Source organism: Octopus sinensis, linkage group LG16, assembly GCF_006345805.1.
Source record: "Octopus sinensis linkage group LG16, ASM634580v1, whole genome shotgun sequence".
NCBI classification, from domain to species: domain Eukaryota; kingdom Metazoa; phylum Mollusca; class Cephalopoda; order Octopoda; family Octopodidae; genus Octopus; species Octopus sinensis.
Window position 1 is genome coordinate 3,836,563 of NC_043012.1, and position 21,151 is coordinate 3,857,713.

Below are 21,151 nucleotides of genomic sequence, written 5' to 3' on the forward strand. Positions count from 1 at the left end.
ATGGCAGTGCATCAGCATGGCTGCAGCTCTGAGCTGAAACTACAGAAAAGAAAAAAAAATGTCAATATTCTTCCCAGTGGCATTAATGGTGCGACTGAAATGATGTGATGGCTTTCAACACAGTCTGATACCATGTTAAAGAGTTTCCAGGAGTTTATTCTTGTATTCTTTTACTTGTTTCAGTCATTTTAAATGTGGCCATGCTAGAGCACTGCCTTTTAAAATGTAAGTCACCCCTGCAGGGAATCAAACCCTGGTCTCCTGCATGACAGACGGGGACACTTACCACTATACTACCACGGTGATAAATTCCTGAAAGTTATTAATTAGATTATGAGTATGATCGTTACCAGCGTCACCTTACTGGCACTTATGCCTGTGCTAGTAGGGTGCCAAGAACACATCTGAGCGTGATCGTTGCCAGAGCAGCCAACTGGCTTCTGTACCCGTGGCACCATTCGAGCGTGATTGTTACCAACGTCACTTCACTGGCACGTGTAAAAAGATTCGAGTGAGGTGATTGCCAGTACCGCCTGACTGGCCCCCATGCCGGTGGCACATAAAAAGCACCCACTACACTCTCGGAGTGGTTGGCGTTAGGAAGGGCATCCAGCCGTAGAAACTCTGCCAGATCAAGACTGGAGCCTGGTGCAGCCATCTGGTTCGCCAGCCCTCAGTCAAAATCGTCCAACCCAAGCTAGCATGGAAAACAGATGTTAAACGATGATGATGATGATGAAACCAAACAAATTTGTGAACCAGTACACTTCACAAGTATTTTCTTTTCTAATGGCTCTGCAGCCATGGTTGTTGCAGGGTTTCTAAGATTGGCAAAATGAACAACAATTAATTGTTTTAAGTCAGTAGTTTTTTATCTTTTATCATTTACTTGTTTCAGCCATTGGACAGTGGCCATGCTGGAGCTTTATCTTAAAGGGTTTAGTTGAATAAATTGACCCCACTCCTTAAGTCTGGAGTTTATTCAGTTGCTTCTTGTTGCCAAACTGCTATGTTATGAGGCCATAATGAAATCAACAGAGGCTGTCAAACATGGGTGGGGTGGGACATTCACACACACACACACATGACAGGCTTTCTGTCTGCCTGATTAACTCACAAAGCATTGGTTTGCCCAGGGCTATAGTAGAAGATACTCATTCAAGGTGCCATGCTGTGGAAGTGAACCTGAGCCCATGTAGTTGCCAAAGCCAGCTTCTTAATCACACAGCCATACCTGCAGGAAGAAAAAAAACACATGCAGGTAGAACATGCTCTGAATAAGGAGGATGATTGTATTCAGTGGTTAATCTGAGCCTTAGGAGATGAAGGTAGGTGAGCTATCATCATCATCATTGTTCAACCGTGGTCGAGACAATGGAATTTACCATGCTACGCCAGACTTCACGGTCCATCATGGCATCCTGTTGCTGGATGCCTGTATCCCTGGAGATTACATCAGGGTAGGAGAGTGTGTGCCCTCTGGTATTGCGAGTAGATGGCTTCCAGAGGAGAAGAGTAGAAATTACCTCGTTTTCAGCTCTACAACAATGTCCAGCAAACTGGACTCTCTTACCTTTCACAGGTGAGCTAAGAACAGGATGGCTGTATGGCAAGAAGCTTGCTTCCCAACCACATGCTTCTAGATTCAGTCCCATTGTGTGGAACCATGGGCAAGCATCTTCTACAATAGCCTTGGGCCAACCAGCGCCTTGTGAGTGGATCTCATAGATGGAAACTGAATGCATATATATAATGGACTCTCCTGTTGTTAGATGATGTATGAGGGTTTGGCAATTGCTTGCCAAACAGCCACACAGAGGATTTGTTTAAAGTGATCAAGTGCTGGCGTTGCACATAAGCTCACTCCTACCATCAAATTGACATTACCTGTACAGGTGCACCATGTGCTATATGTCAGATAATGAAATGACCGCAGAGCAACATGAAATGAAGTGCTTTGCTCAAGATACAATGCAACGCCCGGTCTGAGAATCGAACCCACAATCTTGCAATTGAGAGTGCAACACCCTAACCACTAAGCCATGCACCTTTATTTATTTATATATATATATATATATATATATATATATATATATATATATATATATATATATATATATATATATATATATATATATATAATTAGAGGATATGTTAACCTCATGAAGGGATGGTTTCATCCAAGGAAATACTGGTTCAATACCTAGTATTTTGGGGGAATGAATTTCCTTAAACAAGAGGTAATATGTAAAGCATATAGTTTATATCCATTTAAAAGAAAAAAGAAACTGGAGATAAGGAATTCATTTTTAACAACAAATTTGTTGTCAATAATAAACAACTTCCTAATCTCTTGTTGCCATGATTGATTGCTAACTCCACAGTTTATTCCTTTCTGTTAAAGAGCATTGGCTCGAAACATAAAAAAGTTTCTCACCTTCCTGAATGCCAAACTATTATTACACCTGCTTGTTGTTTATATACACCTGTCTTCGTCTTTTGCTTTTCTGTAAATTTCAACTATATATATAATATATAATATAATATATATATATATATATATATAGTTGAAATTTACAGAAAAGCATAATATATGTAGGTATGTATATATATGTATAATTTATCTAGATATGTGTAAGCTTTTGTGTCTATTCTCCACAACTACTTGATAACCAGTGTTGGTGTGTTTACGTCCCCATGACGTAATGGTTTGGCAAAAGAAACCAATAGAATAAACTACTAGGTTTTTAAAAAAGTGTACTTCAAAGTGGTGTCCCAGCATGACCACTGTTTAATGACTGAATTTGCGCAGATCAGATTGCATAAAGTGTGTCTGCATATCTTCTAAATTATATCTGCGGGGTGGGGGGGGGGGCTATGGAGTGCTCAGCACCCCCGAATCTCAGCCCCTCCACTCTTAGTTTGGTTTATTTTCCACTTTTGGATGATAAAACGCCAAAAAATTAGCAGTATCTGAAGTCGCTAAAGATGCAATAAATTGAATTTCTTTTGATTTAGTAAGTGATATGAAAATGTGGGTAATTTAATTTAGAGCTGGTCAAAGTGTTTGGTGTTCGTGGTGGCGACGACGGTGCTGGTGATTGTCCTTGTTGATGTTGAAAAGTAACTGAAGAATTGTTGCTGATTTATGGTAATAAACGCATCACTACACACGTACATATAAGAACAAAGATGGACATTAAAACGTCATTTCATTTCTTACTAGTCAGAGAGGATTTATTATTCGCGAAAAAGGAAAAGTTTTGAAATTTCCCAAAATATACATTCAGAAAGTATTTTTCAGGTGTGAACTTTCACTGAATAATTTTTCTTACTCTTTGAACAAAGTTTATAATGAAATTATTTTGTGTTTAACTAAAAAAGCATAACTTTGAAGAAATTGAAAAACAAAATTGTTTGAACCGAAATCTCTTTCGAGTTTAATTTAAAAATACATACATTTTAAGAAATTGTTACTCTTACCTTAGAATTAATTATTGCAAATATCGGTGCCCAAAAATAATGAATCACAGCCGAAAAAGAAAACTGAAGCAATCATTGCTGAATTTCCAATCCGAAGAGAATTGCAAACGAAGTTTTACAGCTCAAGGGAGGTCTTGCAAAGTCTTTGCCACCCTCATTGGATGATCTAGGACAGGTCGACGACTGCCAACCAATGCAGCCAGTTCTAGCAAAATTTGATCCAAAACTTTATGGAAATCAGAGACATGACTTCTCGTCAAGCTGGTATACTGGTCGTTTATGGTTAGAGTATTCTCTTTCAAAGAAAGCCTTATTTTGTTTTGTTTGTCGGCACTTTGGTACTATTTAAGAGTGGTCACGGTGCGTGCACTCGCTAGCTAGTCGTGACTAGTCGATCTTACGACTTCCTAGCGCGAGTGCGCGTATGCAAATTAATCGATGGGTTTTTTTTTACCAAAATAAATAATTTTTTACACAAAGTAAATAATTTTTTTTAAACAAAGTAAATAAATTATTTTTTCTAAACAAACTAAATAAAATTTTTGTCTAAACAACGTAAATAAATTTGGAGTGCGTACAATGGGATTATTGAAATAGATGTGATACCAAAATACACCCATTTCAAGGGGAACCATTCCGGAAATTTTGTCGATCCTATAACAAATGTTCATAAAAAATTCGGTTGAAAGTTATTAGAAGAACGTAAAACGACATTTTTAGAGAATGATGGGGGTACCAAAAACAGATAGCGTATTATCTTTATTTAATTTGTTTAAAAAAATTATTTACTTTGTGTTTTATTTTGTTTAAAAAATTCTTTATTTTGTGTTTTGGATTTTTATTCGGAAGATGATACCGTAGCCTTGCGGTCCTTTTATGAAATTATTCCAGTACACTTTAGAGAAAGACTCAAAGCTAAAGGAATGTTACAGCATAATTCCAAAAAATGCGACCTACACCTCAGCAGCAATGCAAAACGAAATCATCGAATTGTTGAGAAGACACACTCTCAGCCTCGTGGTCAATGTTTATTGGAAATTATATAAAAATAGTGTCTAAAGATTTGGCTGTTATCTCTAGCATGTAGAAAGACATTTTATGCTTAACTGTGTGCTTGTTGAAAATCATTAAAAAAAATATTGGAGTCGATACATTCGACTAAAATTTCTTTGAAGTGATGCCCCAGCATGGCCTCAGTTTAATGATTGCAACAAGTAAAATGAAAATAAAAACGAAATATGTCAGATTTGACCAGGTTAGGCGTCAAGAAGTGTGAAAAAAAAAAACGGAAAACATAACCGAAAAATATAAACATGTGGCTTTTGTCCACTTTCACACTTTTGGAAAGTAGGAGCTTTTGTCCGTACCCCTGTCCAGCACCCCAGTTGCAATAGGCTCGTGCTACATATCTTAGCTATATTCCTTATTCAGAAGCGAACAGAAAGCTATTCTGGCAGGTTTGGATCAAACCCCAGCTCAATTATATTGCACATTAGTAGTGCTAGAGTTGTCTCCCTTAGCTGGAATTAGCTCCCTTGACATATACAAGGTTTGTTAGTCGTGTCTCTCAAGACGACCCGATTAGCATTTTAAGTCGGGGCACGTAGCAACCGAGTCAGAACCCGGTGGCACTCTTGCTTTCCCAGCAGTCCTCTTCTCTGCAGTTTGTAGCTAGGATATTGAAGTTAATTCCATCTGTGCTACACCCCCCCCTTTCATATAAGTACAGACGAAACCCAACATTTTACATCTAATTATGGTCATGCAGAGTAAAGAGAGTTTAAACGCTCATTTTTGAGTGCAGGTATGGCTGAGATGTTTAAGAAGTTTACTTCTCATTTATATGATTTCAATTTACCTGTGCATCAGCCATACCCAAGCGCCTGCAACCATCATCATCATCATTGTTCGACCGTGGTCGAGACAATGGAATTTACTATGTTACGCCAGACTTCACGGTCCATCATAGCACTACGGAGGTCCTGTTGCTGGATGCCTGTATCCCTGGAGATTACATCAGGGTAGGAGAGTGTGCGCCCTCTGGTATCGCAAACAGATGGCTTCCTGAGGAGAAGAGTAGAAATTACCTCGTTTTCAGCTCTACATCAATGTCCGCAGCCATAGACTTGGTCCTTATCAGTTAAATTTGGTTAATGGAAACAAGTGTAGAAATCTGTCAGAGAGGCCGTTTCTATTTCTGGTCGTCTTTGCCTATTTCTCAGATTAACATCACTTTCTAGAATATTAATTCTGTTGTAAGCCATCAGGATGGGTCTTCAAGCATTTGATAACTTCCTCCCACCAGGGACGGAGGTCATAAAAACAGCCATGATCTCCGACTAAGTAAATAATTAACAAAACAGATGTCTTTTAAAAATATATTAGCATTATCAATGTTTCGGATAATGTAAGCAAAGCAAATTGAACAGATATCATCTTTAAAGCTAGATAAGGAAGGCAATGATTAGGCCTCCTCAGTGATACATTCTACTACTTAAACAAGACTAATAGTGATCAATCAATCAGTTCGTTAAAATACACACACACACACACATTATATGCAGGCTGTCCTGATTTTACATGGGGAGGCATTCTAAGCATAAAAAGAAATAACTTTTTCTATAAAATCCTGTTAACATAGGTTTTACTATCAGGGTGAGTCGAAAAGTAATGCCATTTTGTTCAGGACAGGTATAATTACCAACACAGGAACATTTATCACATATCAAAATGAAGCTGGTCTTTTGTGGATCACATCCCTACTTCTCAACAACACAGTCACCATTTCTCTCAATAGCAATGTTCCACCTTCGAATGAGAGCATGTATCCCTGCCCCGTAAAATTCTGTTGACTATTCTCTGAGTTACTTCTTCACTACAGTTTTCACTTCCTTGTCATTGGACTATCATCTCTTCAGCCCCATGAAAGAGGGTTTGAGAGGCAAACATTTTTCCAGAGACGAGGAAGTGAAAACTGTAGTGAAGAAATGGCTCAAAGAACAGTCAACAGAATTTTATGGGCCAGGGATACATACTCCCATTCGAAGGTGGAACATTGCTATTGAGAGAAACAGTGACTATGTTGGGAAGTAAGGATGTGATCCATGGAGGACCAGCTTCATTTTAATGTATGATACATGTTCTTGTGTTAGTAATTATACCTGTCCTAAACAACTCACCGCTTCGTGCCTCGTCGCTAACACATGGACACACACTCGTGGTCTTTTTTCCTGGCCGACTACTACTCAGACTTACTCCCCGCCGATCGACCGGCCGCACTCGTGCTCGATATTGCTGCCGACGACCGAGAACTCGTCGCTTCGTGCCTCATCGTTAACACACAGACATTCATTAATTTCTTCTTGTTTGATATGGCTATTTATTTTTTTTATTATTCACAATAACTTTATTTTAAAACAATACTAAGTAAATACTATTAATTAGTAAGGAAACAAACTTCTTATAATAATTATATTAAATTCTGGCATATTACTGGGAGTAACTAAATAGCACATCTAATTAGTAAATGAATAAACAAACATTTCACTAATTATTGTCTGTGACTTGTAACTAGTTTTACGTTAAAATAAAGGATAATGTACAAATTCTTCCCAAAGAATGTAAACAAACCAAACACAAATGCTCACCTTGATTGATTGAAAATGCTCATCAATGATCGATTGAAATCTCAGCAGTGGTGTAGTGATAAAAATATGAAGGTTTTGGTCAAATTTGAAACTGGCATTATTTTCAAACAACATAAAAATTAAGGCCATTTGTATTGATTAGTTGAAATAGCACTGGTGATACAGTAGTGAAAATACGAATATCTACAATAAATTTCAAATAGGCATTGCTCTCACGTGGTATAAAATCAGAGTAGCCTATACACACACACACATATGTATGTATGTATATATATATACACACATACGCATATGATAACAGTGATGATGATATAGGCTGTGTTGTTAAGAAGCTTGTTTCTTGGGTTCAGTCCAATTTGCATAACACCTTAGGCAAGTGTCTTCTACTGTAACCCCATGTTGATCAAAGCCTTGGGAGTGGATTTGATAGATAGAAACTGAAACACACCATTGTATGTGTGTGTGCTCTTGTCTTAATATCACGTGATGGTTGTAAATGAGCATCAGCATCATACAAGTATTATTATGTGTTTTGCAAGTTCCATGGAAAACATGTTTGGTCACAGGAAATATTACTTTGCCTGGAAACAGGTGTGGGTTGCAGACAGGAAGGGCATCCAGCTGTAGAAAGTCTGCCTCAACAAATTCTATCTGATCCAGCAAATGTGAATGTTAAATAATGATAATGATGAGTATATATATATATATATATATATATATATATATATATACATACACACACCATTGCTGTATCAACCAGCTTTTGAATGATTCCTTCCCACTGCCTGGGTGGGCAGGCCAACATTACACCTACACTCCAGTCCATCGCAGGGTTATCCATTTATGGCTGGGCAGGCTGGAGCAATGTGAAAGGAAGTGTTTTGCTCAAGAACACTATGCACTGCTGGTCTGGGAACTGAAACTACAATCTTGGGATCTAGAGTGCAACATCCTAACCACAAGGCTTTTATACCTTCACACACAGATAAGCTGAAAATTTAATATCTATTGAGTAGCTGGTGACTTTTAAACTTCTTTTGTCTCGATGTGTATGAACCAAAGAAGCCATTTCAGATGAACTATAAAAAAAAAAACATGGATGGGGGGGGGAGTGAGACAGGAGGAAATGCCATGTTAAATGGAAGACATCACAAAGATTTCAACATAAGAAACAATAAACCACAACAGTTTGAATCTCAACGGAAAGTGTTTAAGATTTTCAAAAGGAAATTAAAAAAAATATAAATTCACCAATTCATGCAAAACAAAAATAATTTATTCTCTCAATGCCATGGAACGTAGATGTTTGACCAATCTACATAGAAAAAGAATAGAATGATTGTACAGTTTTGTTTTTGGTGGTTTTAATATTTTTATTTAATTTATTTGTGTCCATTATCTCAGTCCAAATTACGTTGATCTGAAAAGAGAGAGGAGAGAGGAAGAGAGACAGAAAGAGAGAGAGAGAGAGAGAGAGAGAGAGATGTATATTGTTATTATTTTTACTGCACCAGATCAGAAATTGTCAAGCTACCAGAAGAATGTGACAAAGGTCTGTTGTGTATCAATCACCACAGTGGCTACTGTCTTGAAATAACTGGATTTTTAAGACATCAGTTAAGAACACTTGAAAAGATCTCTGGAATTCCAGTCAGAGATCTTTCGCAATATAAACCAAAATACAGCAAGGAGCTTTAGGAGAGCAGATGGAGAATATTTTCCTTGAATTATAATTCCAAGTTGTAAATTAAAGCTCATCACCAGTCCTTCCATATGAACTCAGTTCTCTCAGATTAAAACAAACTATGGTTCTGTGATCTTCTGCACAGATATCCAGTACTAACATGAACGAAATATGATCTTGGGATCCCATGGATTGATGCTTTATTTATGAGGTCGTTGCTACACAGTTTAGTTATATAGCAGATGTTAAATACAATGTGACTGATGTTGTATGTGAAAGAGTAAGCATACATAGTCAAAATAGGTAACCAATGGTTTTTGCTATTGTGTATGAAGAGAACAAAAAATCCTGACTAGATTCATTACTCGAACCAATTTAGGAGTAATAAAACTCATCAATAAATAAAACTGTGTTATATCATTAATATCTGATGAAAAGGCCTGCAAGCTGGCAGAATCGTTAGCACACCAGGCAAAGTGCTTAGTGGTATTTCATCTGCCATTATGTTCTGAGTTCAAATTCCACCAAGGTCGACTTTACCTTTCATCCTTTCAGGGTCAATTAAATAAGTACCAGTTATACACTGGGGTCGATATCATCGGTTTAATCCCTTTACCTGTCCTTGTTTGTCCCCTCTATGTTTAGCCCCCTGTGGGCAATAAAGAAATAAATTAATATCTGATGAAAGAACAGAACTGCAGCAATAAAATACATATTAGCTATTAAAATATTTAAAAAAAAACTATATATAAAAACAAAGCATAAAGTAAAAACCACTAAGATAGACAAAACACTAAAAACTGATTTCTAATATAGAAACAATCTTATGGGATTTGAACATGGAATATAATGGGATGTGCCACTGATTTTGGCATTTCAACTGATTAAATAATTATATTTAAGAGAAAAGTAGAATCTGCTAAATCATGCCAAGTACTTTATAAGCACCTTTTATTCTTTTATTTATTGTCTTTTACTTGTTTCAGTCATTTGACTGCAACCATGCTGGAGCACCACCTTTAGTCGAGCAAATTGACCCCAGGATTTATTCTTTGTAAATCTAGTACTTATTCCATCGGTCTCTTTTGCCGAACCACTAAGTTACAGGGACGTAAACACACCACCATTGGTTGTCAAGCGATGTTGGGAGGGACAAACACAGACACACAAACATATATATATATACAACGGGCTTCTTTCAGTTTCCGTCTACCAAATCTACTTACAAGGCTTTGGTCAGCCCGAGGCTATAGTGGAAGACACTTGCCCAAGGTGCCATACAGTGGGAATGAACCTGGAACCATGTGGTTGGTAAGCAAGCTACTTACCACACAGCCACTCCTGCACCTACTTATTAAATTGACCCCAGAAGGATAAAAAGCAAAGCTGACCACAATCATATTTGAAACTCTGTTGTTTTTATTTGTTACTTGTCAAATAATTGATAAGAATTTATAATATAGGCACATGATCAGAAATTCAAGAGTGGTGGGGTAGTTGATTAAACCGAGGACAATTTTTGACTGGTGTTTTATTTTAGTAACCCCAGAGGGATGAAAGGTTAAGCTGAATTAGGCAGGATTTGAACCCAGAACATAAAGGGCTGGAACAAATAGTGTAAGCACTTTGTCCCATGTCAATCTATGGTATTTTCAAAGACTGAAAACATATGTCTGTTTGTTTGTTATTCATCAGTTACAAGATTCAGAATTGAAGATAGTTAAACAGGGAAAAAGAACAAGGGACAAATGTAATCTTTAACATAAACCCACACATATTAAATATTTCTAACCCGTTATTTACAAACTATTATTTAAAACTTTATCTACTTTTAAGTTCCTCCGTCAAAAATGAATATATATAACTTAAACGATGCAAAGTATTAACCTGGGACGACATTATCTAATCTGTGTGTTTTCCTTTTTCTGAAATGATAGCGTAGCATTAGTGGAAAATTTGGCTGGATGAACAACTGCGTAAGAGGTTCTTGTGTTCATGGAAGCATGGAAGTGATTGTATAAAGACAAAATGGTCTAAAATGGGAAAGCTAGCTCATTAAGTCCTTTGAAGATTTATTTCTGACAGAAATATTTTCTAATTAAAAAAAGAAAACAAAACTAAACAAACAATACACATAAGTATGTGAATTGTCTCAAAATAATTTTCTGATTAAAAAACCCCAGATTTTAAGAATTACTGAAATACAACCCTTTGTTAAAAACTAGAAATAAATATGATGGGGATGGGAAAGAAAAGAGAAAGGCTTTTAGGTTTGATGATGTGAAATTGATGGAGTGATTCATGGAATTTATATGATTACGGTAAACAAAATTATGAGACCCAATACATACTTTCAGCCTGACTGGGATAATCTACTGAACTGATTGATTTACAATAAGGAATAGTGTAACACTTCAAATGAGCATCTCTGTCATACAGACAATGTTTTCGGTTTCCAATCTTCCATGAAAGCATGTCTGGCCATGGAGAGATATTACCTTACTTGGAAACAGGTGATGGTTGGCAACAGGAAGGGCTTCCAGACACAGAAAACCTGCTTCAATGAATTCTGTCTGACCCATGCAAGCATGGAAAAGTAAACATTAAAATGATGATGATGATGACAACAGATTAATAACAGAATAATATTGTTGTGTAGCCCCAAGTTAACCCTGAATGAACAGACCCACAATCAAAGGTGTTCCAGCTATGACCATCCTCTCTTATTCTATACCAGGGACCACATTGTCCAATATGTCATTTAAAATGGGTAGAGTGTAGTTTGAGGGAGATCTGGCTGTACTATTTCAAATCAGTCTGGCAATCGCAAAAAGAACATCACCTTTGGCTTCTAGTAGAGTACTATGTTTCAGATGTCTCTTTGACAATGTGAAATTCAGCACTATGCAATATTCAATATCTAAATGATCTGAGAGGAACGACACAAATCATTACAAATCCTCAGACTGCTGCTGCATGGTGCCTAATGTTACGCCTCATCCTTCATGAATGAGGACCATGTAGTGAAATAGTTTTAGTTTCAAAGTACCACAACTTTTTGGCATTGACCCCTCAAAACTAAAGTGATATGCATGGCATGGATGTCAACACTTTCCAAATCATAGTGAAGTCATGTTGGGACCAGCCAGACAACTGTTCCCTTCTCAGTCGATCGTCTTAAAAGGAAAACAAATGGATAGATAACACAACACAACACACACTTTCATACTCAACTAGCAACAACTACAAATCATTAAAAAGTTAATTTTTTTTTGGAATGTTCCAGTCTCATGATGATGAATAAAATGGAATGAGAAATAGGTGAAGATGAATAAATAAAAAAAAACTTACTAGTAAACCTCAAAAAACAAAAAAAAAAAAAAGGAAAAACTGTGAGTCATTGGGTTGCATACAGAATCTATTTTAACCAATATCTTAAAGATTTCAAATGTCAAGAACGAAATGGTGAGGAATTTCTTTTAATTTTGTCATGGCATAATCAGAGGTGGCAAGGGACTGAGCCCATCATTTATTTGGTTGGGCTGCCAAATCTAGAAGAAATCAACACAACTCATGGGTTATTCTTAGACTGGAGACCTGATCCAAATGTTTGCTACAAGCTGGATTCCACAAAAGATACCAATGGGTGGAGTACTAGCATTAACACTAGCATTTAACCCTTATGTTACCAACCTGCAGCTCTGGCTCTGAGTACAAATGTCTTGTTTTCATAAGTTTTGAATTAAAATCTTCCACCAAACCTAAGTCACAATTTATGTTCCTGACACTAGCTGAATGATAACTAAGTTATTTTTAGTAAATTATTTGTTATATTTAAAGTAATTTAAAGAAACACAGAGCATCTCAACAGAAATATGGTAACAAAAGGGTTAAGCTGGCCATATCCAGTCGAAATATTCGATCTGTTTTATGTTCAAACTGGCTAGATCCAGCCTCTCACACCTACCCTATATCATTCTAAAAATAATAATCACATTATCAAAATCTTAAAGCTATAAGATTATGCATGATTAATTCAAAACAATGCGAATAAATAAGCATTACGTTTGACACAGAGTAATCTGAATGCTAAAGGGTTAAAGTATTAAACCAAGTGAAAGATTAGTCTATCATCCCCAAAACAGTGACTGTCTATATAAGAAGTCAACTAAATTCCATTCTCGAGGCACTGGTCAACCAGAGGCTATGGTACAAGATGCTTGTTTAAGTTGTCACACATCAGGGATTGAACCTACAACCAACTGTATTAAATGTGTGCCAAGATAAAATAGGATAACTTGAGATGACTTCATATGATTAGGCTTTGGTAGATGTTAAAGGAAGATAAAAATAAATACCCCCACCCACTGAAATAGGAGCCGAATCATTATTGCTGTTATTATTATCGTTATGATTAGGGTGGAAAGCTGGCAACATCATTAGCACACTGGGCAAAATGCTTCATGGTATTTCATCCAGCTTTGCATTCTAAGTTCAAATTCCACCAAGGTTGACTTTGCCCTTCATCTTTCAGGGTCGATAAAATAAGTACCAGTTAAGTATGAGGTCGATACAATTGGCTTACCATGTCCCTGAAATTGCTGGCCTCGTGCCGAAATTAGAAACTGTTATTATCATTACGATTATCATCTGATATTTCTGAATTCATTAAAACACAAAGCAAAGACAACATGGCTAGAAAAAGAAAACGCTTTGCACAGACTTTCAACTGTAAATGTGTGTGTGTGTGTGTGTATGATGAAAGAAATGTAAAAAATTTGACTAGATAAGAATTGGTTGATTGGGCTGAAAACTCTTATGAAATAGCTTGGAGTCTAATAATGATCTCTTACTCAAGAATTATGGCACAGATTTGTATAGTTGAATGAACTGACGCTAGTACTTGTCTGTCGCTTACTTTACTGGTGAAAGGTAAAGCTGAGACACGAGTGGGAAATGAACCCAGAATGCTTGCAAAACTGCATCAACCAGAAACTGGATGCAAGGGATATAGTCAGGGGCTATACTGTTTCTGCTACTCTACTGCTTCCCTAATAAAATGTAATATGAAACTCTATATGTATCCTTTATTTCACAGGAAGTAATTTGGGGCACATCATTAAGTTGTCAGTTATTGCTAAGCTGCTGTAAGTATAATATATATATATATATATATATAGGTAGGTATGTTGTTGATGTTGTTGAAATGTAATATTGTACTTTTGTAAATTCTTCCTCTGCACTGGAGGGAAAGTAAGATTACAAGATTAAGAGTCTAAAGAGAAAATTCAAAAGAAATATTGAAAATAAGACTTCAGGGGATGAAGTAAATAAGAATTTAAAATTTCATTTAACCTTATAACACCTAAATTATTAATACGCAGAAAGAAAATAAAACAACTTAGTTTTCTTTTTTTTTTTTAGCTTATTTAAGGGTGAGGAGTGTGTTTGATGTAAAAAAAATTAAATTTACTTACACATATGCAGTGTGTATATACACACACATATATATATACACCCACACACATACATACATAATTTTTAAAGCTATCTTTACATAGAAAATCTGTGAAGATAACTTTAAAAAGTTATTGAATTGTACTGCTAACATGTAGGACACAGCATTAACTTATAAAGCCTTTAATATATGGTTGCATACCAGTAATTAATATATACATTATATATATATATGTGTATATATATATATATATATATATATATATATATATATGAAAGTCTTTCTGAAAATCACTTAATACACTTTAAGTATAAAAGGGATTTTTTAAAATATAATTTTTCTAAAAAAATCCCCTTTATATACATATATATGACAATCTAGTGGTAATAAATCTGAAACAACTATAATAGTTTGTATGCAATAAGGCTATTCAAATGTGAAGAGACTATAAACTTTGTGAGTAATATTTAAAGCACCAAAAATTATGAATAATAGATGTTATAAGGTTAAAGTAAAAATAAATAAATAAATAAATCTTTTTGCCACAGTAAAACTATTAACATCAAGAATAAAGAACATTAATTCAATAAGTAAATGTAAGTAACATCTGATTTAAAACGAATATTATAAAACATATTAATGTGATGTCTGCTTTATTTCTTGCATTTGCTAAGCAAAATGACAATCTATTGACAGCAGTTGTATTTGTGTATGTATGTGTGAGTGTACATATAAATACAAAAAACTTGTCACACATCAGAGTTGTAATAATAATAATAATAATAATAATAATAATAATAATTGTGTACAGTGCTCAGGTGCACTACAACTCATCTAAAGTGTATATATAATCAGGTGTAGTTTCGGCGGATTTCGGAAAGCATGAGGGCCTTAAAAGATGCAGTGTCATGGCAGTCAACAACTGACGCAGGCAGTTTATTCCATGCTTCAGCAACTCTGAGCGTGAAAAAATGTTTCCGAAAGTCATGGGAGCTGTATTGTTTTCTGACTTTGTAGGTATGTCCACGTGTGTTAGACACATGGAGATCAAAAAGGTGTTCAGTGTTGTTGTTGGTGAGGTGGTTGATAACTTTGTGGGTGTTTACCAAGTCCGTCGCCAAACGCCGGAGCTTCAGTGAATCCATGCCCAGGGAAACAAGGCGCTCAGAATATGGTAGGTGTCTGATGGAGGGTATGCGTTTGGTTGCACGTCTCTGGACAGATTCCAGGAGGTCAATGTTCTGTGCAAGATAGGGGTTCCAAACTGATGATGCGAATTCCAAGTGTGGTCGTACCATAGCTGTATACAGTTTTAAATAGAGAGCTAAATGTAGAGCTAACATGGAGGAGATTGCTTATTATTTGTAGCAAACATCTTTACATTTAGAAACTACTCCTACCACAAACAGTTTGTTCAGTAAAGCAAACTGGATTCAACACAGTTATGGGCCTTATTCAGGAGCAGAACGCAATGACTAATAAGAACAGATCTTCTGATAATGTAGTCAGCATTATCTATGTATCTTTTCATTTAAAGCAAGTTGTTTAATGCTAGCATAGTTTAGATCATGCATGAGCAAACCTCTGGTGACATAAGATCTGGTTCATCACAAGGCAGGATGCACTTCTAAAATCATTCAAGGTAGCTTTTCGTTAGGTATATCACTCAGAAAGTTTTGTGGACTGTAGGTTGCCCATGACTGGTTTAGATAGTAGGAAACTAAGACAGGATTATATTTGGTCAGATACACTTCCTGATGCCTGCCCAATGTTTCAAGTGAGAGGAATTTTTTAAAATTTTTATTCCACTAAAATTTGAAAGTGCAAAAACAGTGGATGGTTTGCTGTCAGGAAATGTCCAATAGACATCATCACCTGCAGCACCTGAGCATAATGTTTCGTAAACATTCACACACACACGGTGATGATAGTCTCTCACAGTCAAAGAAAGACAGTTCTGCAATTTCTTGCTGAACAACCGGCACAAATGGCTGATCAAATGTTTATGCTGTACATTAGGTCGCTCCCCCCAGTGATTTACATGTCAGGTAGCAAAATGAACACAGAACAATGTGAGATGAAGTGTTTTGCTCAAGAACACAATGCACAACCGGGTCCTGGAAATGAGATGATCTCACAATCATTAGTACCCTAACAACAAGGCCATGCCCCCTCATACACACACACACACGCATCAAGCTTCTTTCAGTTTCCAATTACCAAATTCCCTTACAAGGCATTGATTAGTCCAGGGATACAGTAAAAGATACTTGCCTAAGGCACCACAGCATATATAGGATTGAACTCAGTTATGCCACACACACAAACGTGAATATATGAGTACAAATATGACATAAATGACAGAACCAGCACAGATATATTTGTAACCGGGGTCATGGCCTTATGTATCTGAATATGAATTACACCAACGTTAGTTTAACTTAATTTCATGTTGCAATTTGCAAAAAATAGCATTGTTGGTTACAAATCTCCAAGGAAGCAATAGTTGTTCAATCTATTTTCAATGGTGAAAACGACAAGGTGAAGTCGTGAAACAGCTACCACAAGATGCTTTTTCTCCGATCCACTGGTTAATCAATTTTTTGCTAATATGTTTAATGTGTATATCTTTCACCAGTATACGCACATCACATACAGGCACAGAAGCACACACGCACGCACAAACACACACACGCATGCACCATGGGAATCCGAAGTTCCTGTATATCAAATTTCACTCATGAGGAGATCAATCTGAGCTATGGCTGAAGACACAAAAGGAAATCAGGTAGTGGGATTGACCTCTGAACCACATGCTTGCAAAGTAAATTCCTTGACCATACAGCTGTCTTGTATTTCTCACAGATTTATAAAACAAAATAGAGTAAGGAACAAAAGCCATGTCAACTATTTTCCTAATAAAAATAATAATAATCTCAAATTTTGGTCAACAGTTTTTGAAGGGTTGGGTAAGTTGACTACATCGACCACAGTAATCAACTGGCACTTATTGTATCGACCCAGAAAGGGTGGCATTTGAACTCAGAACGTAAAGTTGGAAGAAATGCTGCTTTTGCCTTTCAGCTTCCCAAGAGTCAGCTATAATCTCTGAAAGTGGTGTCCATTCAATGACAGAAACCTGTAAAAGTTTTTCTTCTATTTTATTTTTAAAAGTAGATTCCTCTTAGGGATGCTGTCTAATCTGTTTCGATACAATTCTGGAGATGCAAGAGACAATATTCCTTAGCTAAGTATCTATTCTGTGAAACAAAAATGTCGAATCAAAACTCGGGAATGAAGTGTTTAATAAAGGGGAGGTAATTAATAAGCATAGAAAGAAGCAGTTACCTCTCTTGTCAGCCATTAAAGCACACGCTTATTACACAACATTTTAAAAGAATTTATGATATAATCGAAGGATTAACAGCACCCACAGCCTTTTTGTAGGGCCTCACAGTGGTGGAGAGAAGGAAGAATAAACCACAATCCATGAGGTGTCCTCAAACCAAAAACCAGTCCTGAACGGTTGCAACAGTGTTTTCTGCAAAAAAAATATCCAAGGGCCATGGAAAGGTGTTAAACCAGAAGAAAACATTTGTCAGTTTAAAGAGAAAAAAAACAAAAAAGAAAGAAAATGCTAAATATAATGGCAAGTTGGGCAATATTGCTGATTTTTCGCATGAGTTAATCTTTGATTAATCTGGCTGCAGTATGAGACTGAAGATTTGAGAACTTCACTGATAGCACAACTGACGTAACATATGAAAGATGATGTTGTTACCTAACAAATAGAGTCACTTCACTTACAGACATTTCTTGAATGCATTGTTCCATGAGAAAAAAGAATTAATAATAATAACAATAATAATGAGAAGAAGAAGAAGAATGCTGATCACGGTGATGATTTTAAATAGAAATAAGGTTGTATACTTATTGAACAATTCTTTACTAATGGACAGTTTTCTGTAAATGACAAAATCTTTCTTGTATCTCAACTAATAACATGAAAGAATTTCTCTTATACAGATGATAAGGCCTTCGCCCAAACCTTTTATTTGTCACTTTTTACACTGATTATTGATGATAATGATGATGGTGATGATGATGATGTTGATGACAACATATCAATAATGCTTCATAAGACCTCAGTACATAATTATGACAACATTCAGTTGTTCAAAGGCAAACAAACCCAATGAGTCAATGAAGTTCTGCAAGGAACCAACTAAAAAAAAAATGAAAAGAAAATAGAAAGACAGAAAATAAAATAAAAAAAGTGTTATATTTTATAATAAATGAAAAATGATGTGGGAACGACAGAAATTTGTCTTAGCTTGAAACATGAAATGATTTAGTGGATAATAATTATCACTGGTGTTTTTAGTTTGTAGAAAATAATTTCTGTTTTTTACAACATATTATAACTGCAATTTTGCTGAAGACAATAATCCTAATTGATGTTTTTCTTCTTAAATTCTGAGGACCATTATGATAAGTTATATCTAAGGAAAAAAAAAACCTCTTTTGAATCTCAAATAGAGCCAATTTATGTTAACAAAAGAGTGTTATTTGAAAATAGAACTAAAATATTAAAAGTTACCCAGATACCAAATCAGAAGCTCATTTGAACCCATAAAACATGATATAGTATTTTTCTACTTCGAACAGCGAATATCCCTTAAGTTTCAACAACTCCTAAATCAATTTGTGATCAATGAAATTTTTTAAAAATAGTTTCGTTTTTTTCTTTTTTGTTATTGTAAACACAGTTATACATTCTAAAGTTTAGAATACAATTAACTAAAACCATTGTTTGGTATGAAATATTAAAAATTATTATTAACTATTCTCTGTAAAATAACATTAGAATATAAACTGGTTGAGAATGAGGAGAAATTAAAAAAAAAAAAAGTTGATAGCACATTGCTGTTCTATGAATCAATCCACTGTTAAATGGCTTCTAATAAATCTTGTTGACCAAGAAAGGCAGGACTTATTAGAAAATATACTTAAGACATTTTCATGAGTGAAATAAATTTATAAACTTGTAAATAGTTTTGAAAGATGGTTATGAAAATAAGAGGGTAAAAAAAAAAAGGAAAAAATGAACGAAAAAAAAAAAGGGGAAAATGGAAGAAAAAAAAAATGAAAATAAAAAATCTAAAATAGAATGAAAATAGGAAAAGTTTTCCAGCCACTGAGCTGAAGCACAATGAGGTAGTATAAATTATGAAGCTTCTACTTTCACTGGGCTTCCCAGCAAAACTGAAACCAAATCTTTAACTCCAGGAACGCTTAATATCTCTGTACAAACACGCACACTAAAAAGTTATTGTGCATAGTCAATTGGTACAATTTGGTACAGCCTGGTACAGCTTGAATAGAACTGAGGGAGTTCATAAGAACTAACGATGCAACCAGTTCTGCAACAACTTTTGTTTTTTTTTTGTTTGTTTTTTCATTTTCTTACTCTCCCTCTCTTTCTCTCTCCTTCTCTCACTCCCTGTTGACAAATACTTCCATTTAAGGGTCAATACCCAGAATCATGAGGTCACCAAGACAAATAGCAACACTAGCAGAAGACCAGCAAGCCCGGAGAGAAACCCTCTGTTTGCTCTTGGGCTCAAAACTCGAGTAGCAAACAAGCCTAATTAGATATCATCTTTTTTTAAGATGGTAGGGTGAGATTTAAGGGAAATTTGGCTGCTATTTCTAGCAGGTCAAGCGACCACATAGAGGCTCCTTTGTTGGCTCATATATCTGTGGGTGTATACGTGTGTGTGTACGTGTATGTGTGAGGCATGGCGGTCTGCCTACATATATGCATGGATTATCTAATCATCAAGTTTATTGTTTACTCCAATATTTTCTGGAAGCTTGAATTCACGTCGCACATAGAACAAGATATAGGCTTTACAGCGTGACACAGTCTCTTCATTGCATACTGTGACATTGCTGTCATTAAAGTGGTACCAAACACCTGCAACAACAAGAACAACAATAAATTTCAAAAGAAATTTCAAAAGAAATTCTTAGGGAATTTTACCACCAAGGTAATTCAACTCTTCCCATTTAAAAAAAAATTATAAACATATCTTCAGAATACTAAATATTATGCTGGTGTCCATACTAACAATTCACTCCAAGTGATTATAAAACTGTCTGTCCATTCATCTTTTCCTTTTTTTCATGTCAACTTTATTCATTCAAACAGATACACTCTGATGTTTAGCAGAGTGAGCAAACACTAAGTCAATTTTGTTCTGGTTAGGATCACCTTCTCTCTCTCTCTCTCTTTTGGTCAGGTACCATTTACAGTCAAACTCCAGTTTACTAGTGCCTCTCATCAAGAACATATACTCTTTTTACTTGTTTCAGTCATTTGACTGCAGCCTTTAGTCGGAGCAAATCGACCCCGGGACTTATTCTTTGTAAGCCCAGTACTTATTTTATCGGTCTCTTTTGCCGAACCGGTTGTCAAGCAATGCTGGGGGGACAAACACAGACACACAAACATATACGACAGGCTTCTTTCAGTTTCCGTCTACCAAATCCACTCACAAGGCATTGGTCGGCCTGGGGCTATAGCAGAAGACACTTGCCCAAGATGCCACGCAGTGGGACTGAACCCGGAACCATGTGGTTGGTTAGCAAGCTACTTACCACACAGCCACTCCTGCGCCTATATTGGTTTATAAACAATTTTTTTTAATGTAAAGCATCTCAGGTGATGAATGGTGCCTCGAGTAATGAGTACACAGGCTGGCCACAACACTTGGCAACAAGCTGGGTGCATCAGTGTAGGGGAGAGTGTCAGTTGATGCCTAGCATTCATTCAGTGCACATCCCTGCTTGAATTTGCTGTGCTTTCTCTTGACT

General features: G+C 36.0%; 1 protein-coding gene and 1 long non-coding RNA gene across 6 annotated transcripts in view; both read right to left on the bottom strand.

The window, feature by feature from the left end:
- Positions 1–8,384: 8,384 nt before the first annotated feature.
- On the bottom strand, positions 8,385–12,628 carry LOC118766473. The gene is made up of 2 exons (XR_005002409.1): positions 10,162–12,628; positions 8,385–9,762 (listed from the first exon to the last, which is right to left on the bottom strand). It is a non-coding gene; the product is annotated as an uncharacterized LOC118766473 (long non-coding RNA).
- A 146-nt stretch (positions 12,629–12,774) lies between these two features.
- Positions 12,775–21,151, bottom strand: part of LOC115220413 (ubiquitin carboxyl-terminal hydrolase 3-like) — a 116,306-nt gene continuing 107,929 nt past the window's right edge. For 4 of the 5 annotated variants that reach the window (XM_029790535.2, XM_029790534.2, XM_029790536.2 and 1 more), the window contains one exon: positions 16,070–20,252. In XM_029790535.2, coding sequence (XP_029646395.1) covers positions 20,107–20,252 — 146 coding nt within the window. In that variant the 3' untranslated portion in view covers positions 16,070–20,106. Of the gene's footprint in view, positions 13,573–16,069; positions 20,253–21,151 lie in introns of those variants that run through there. The other variant, XR_005002408.1, reaches the window with a different exon arrangement.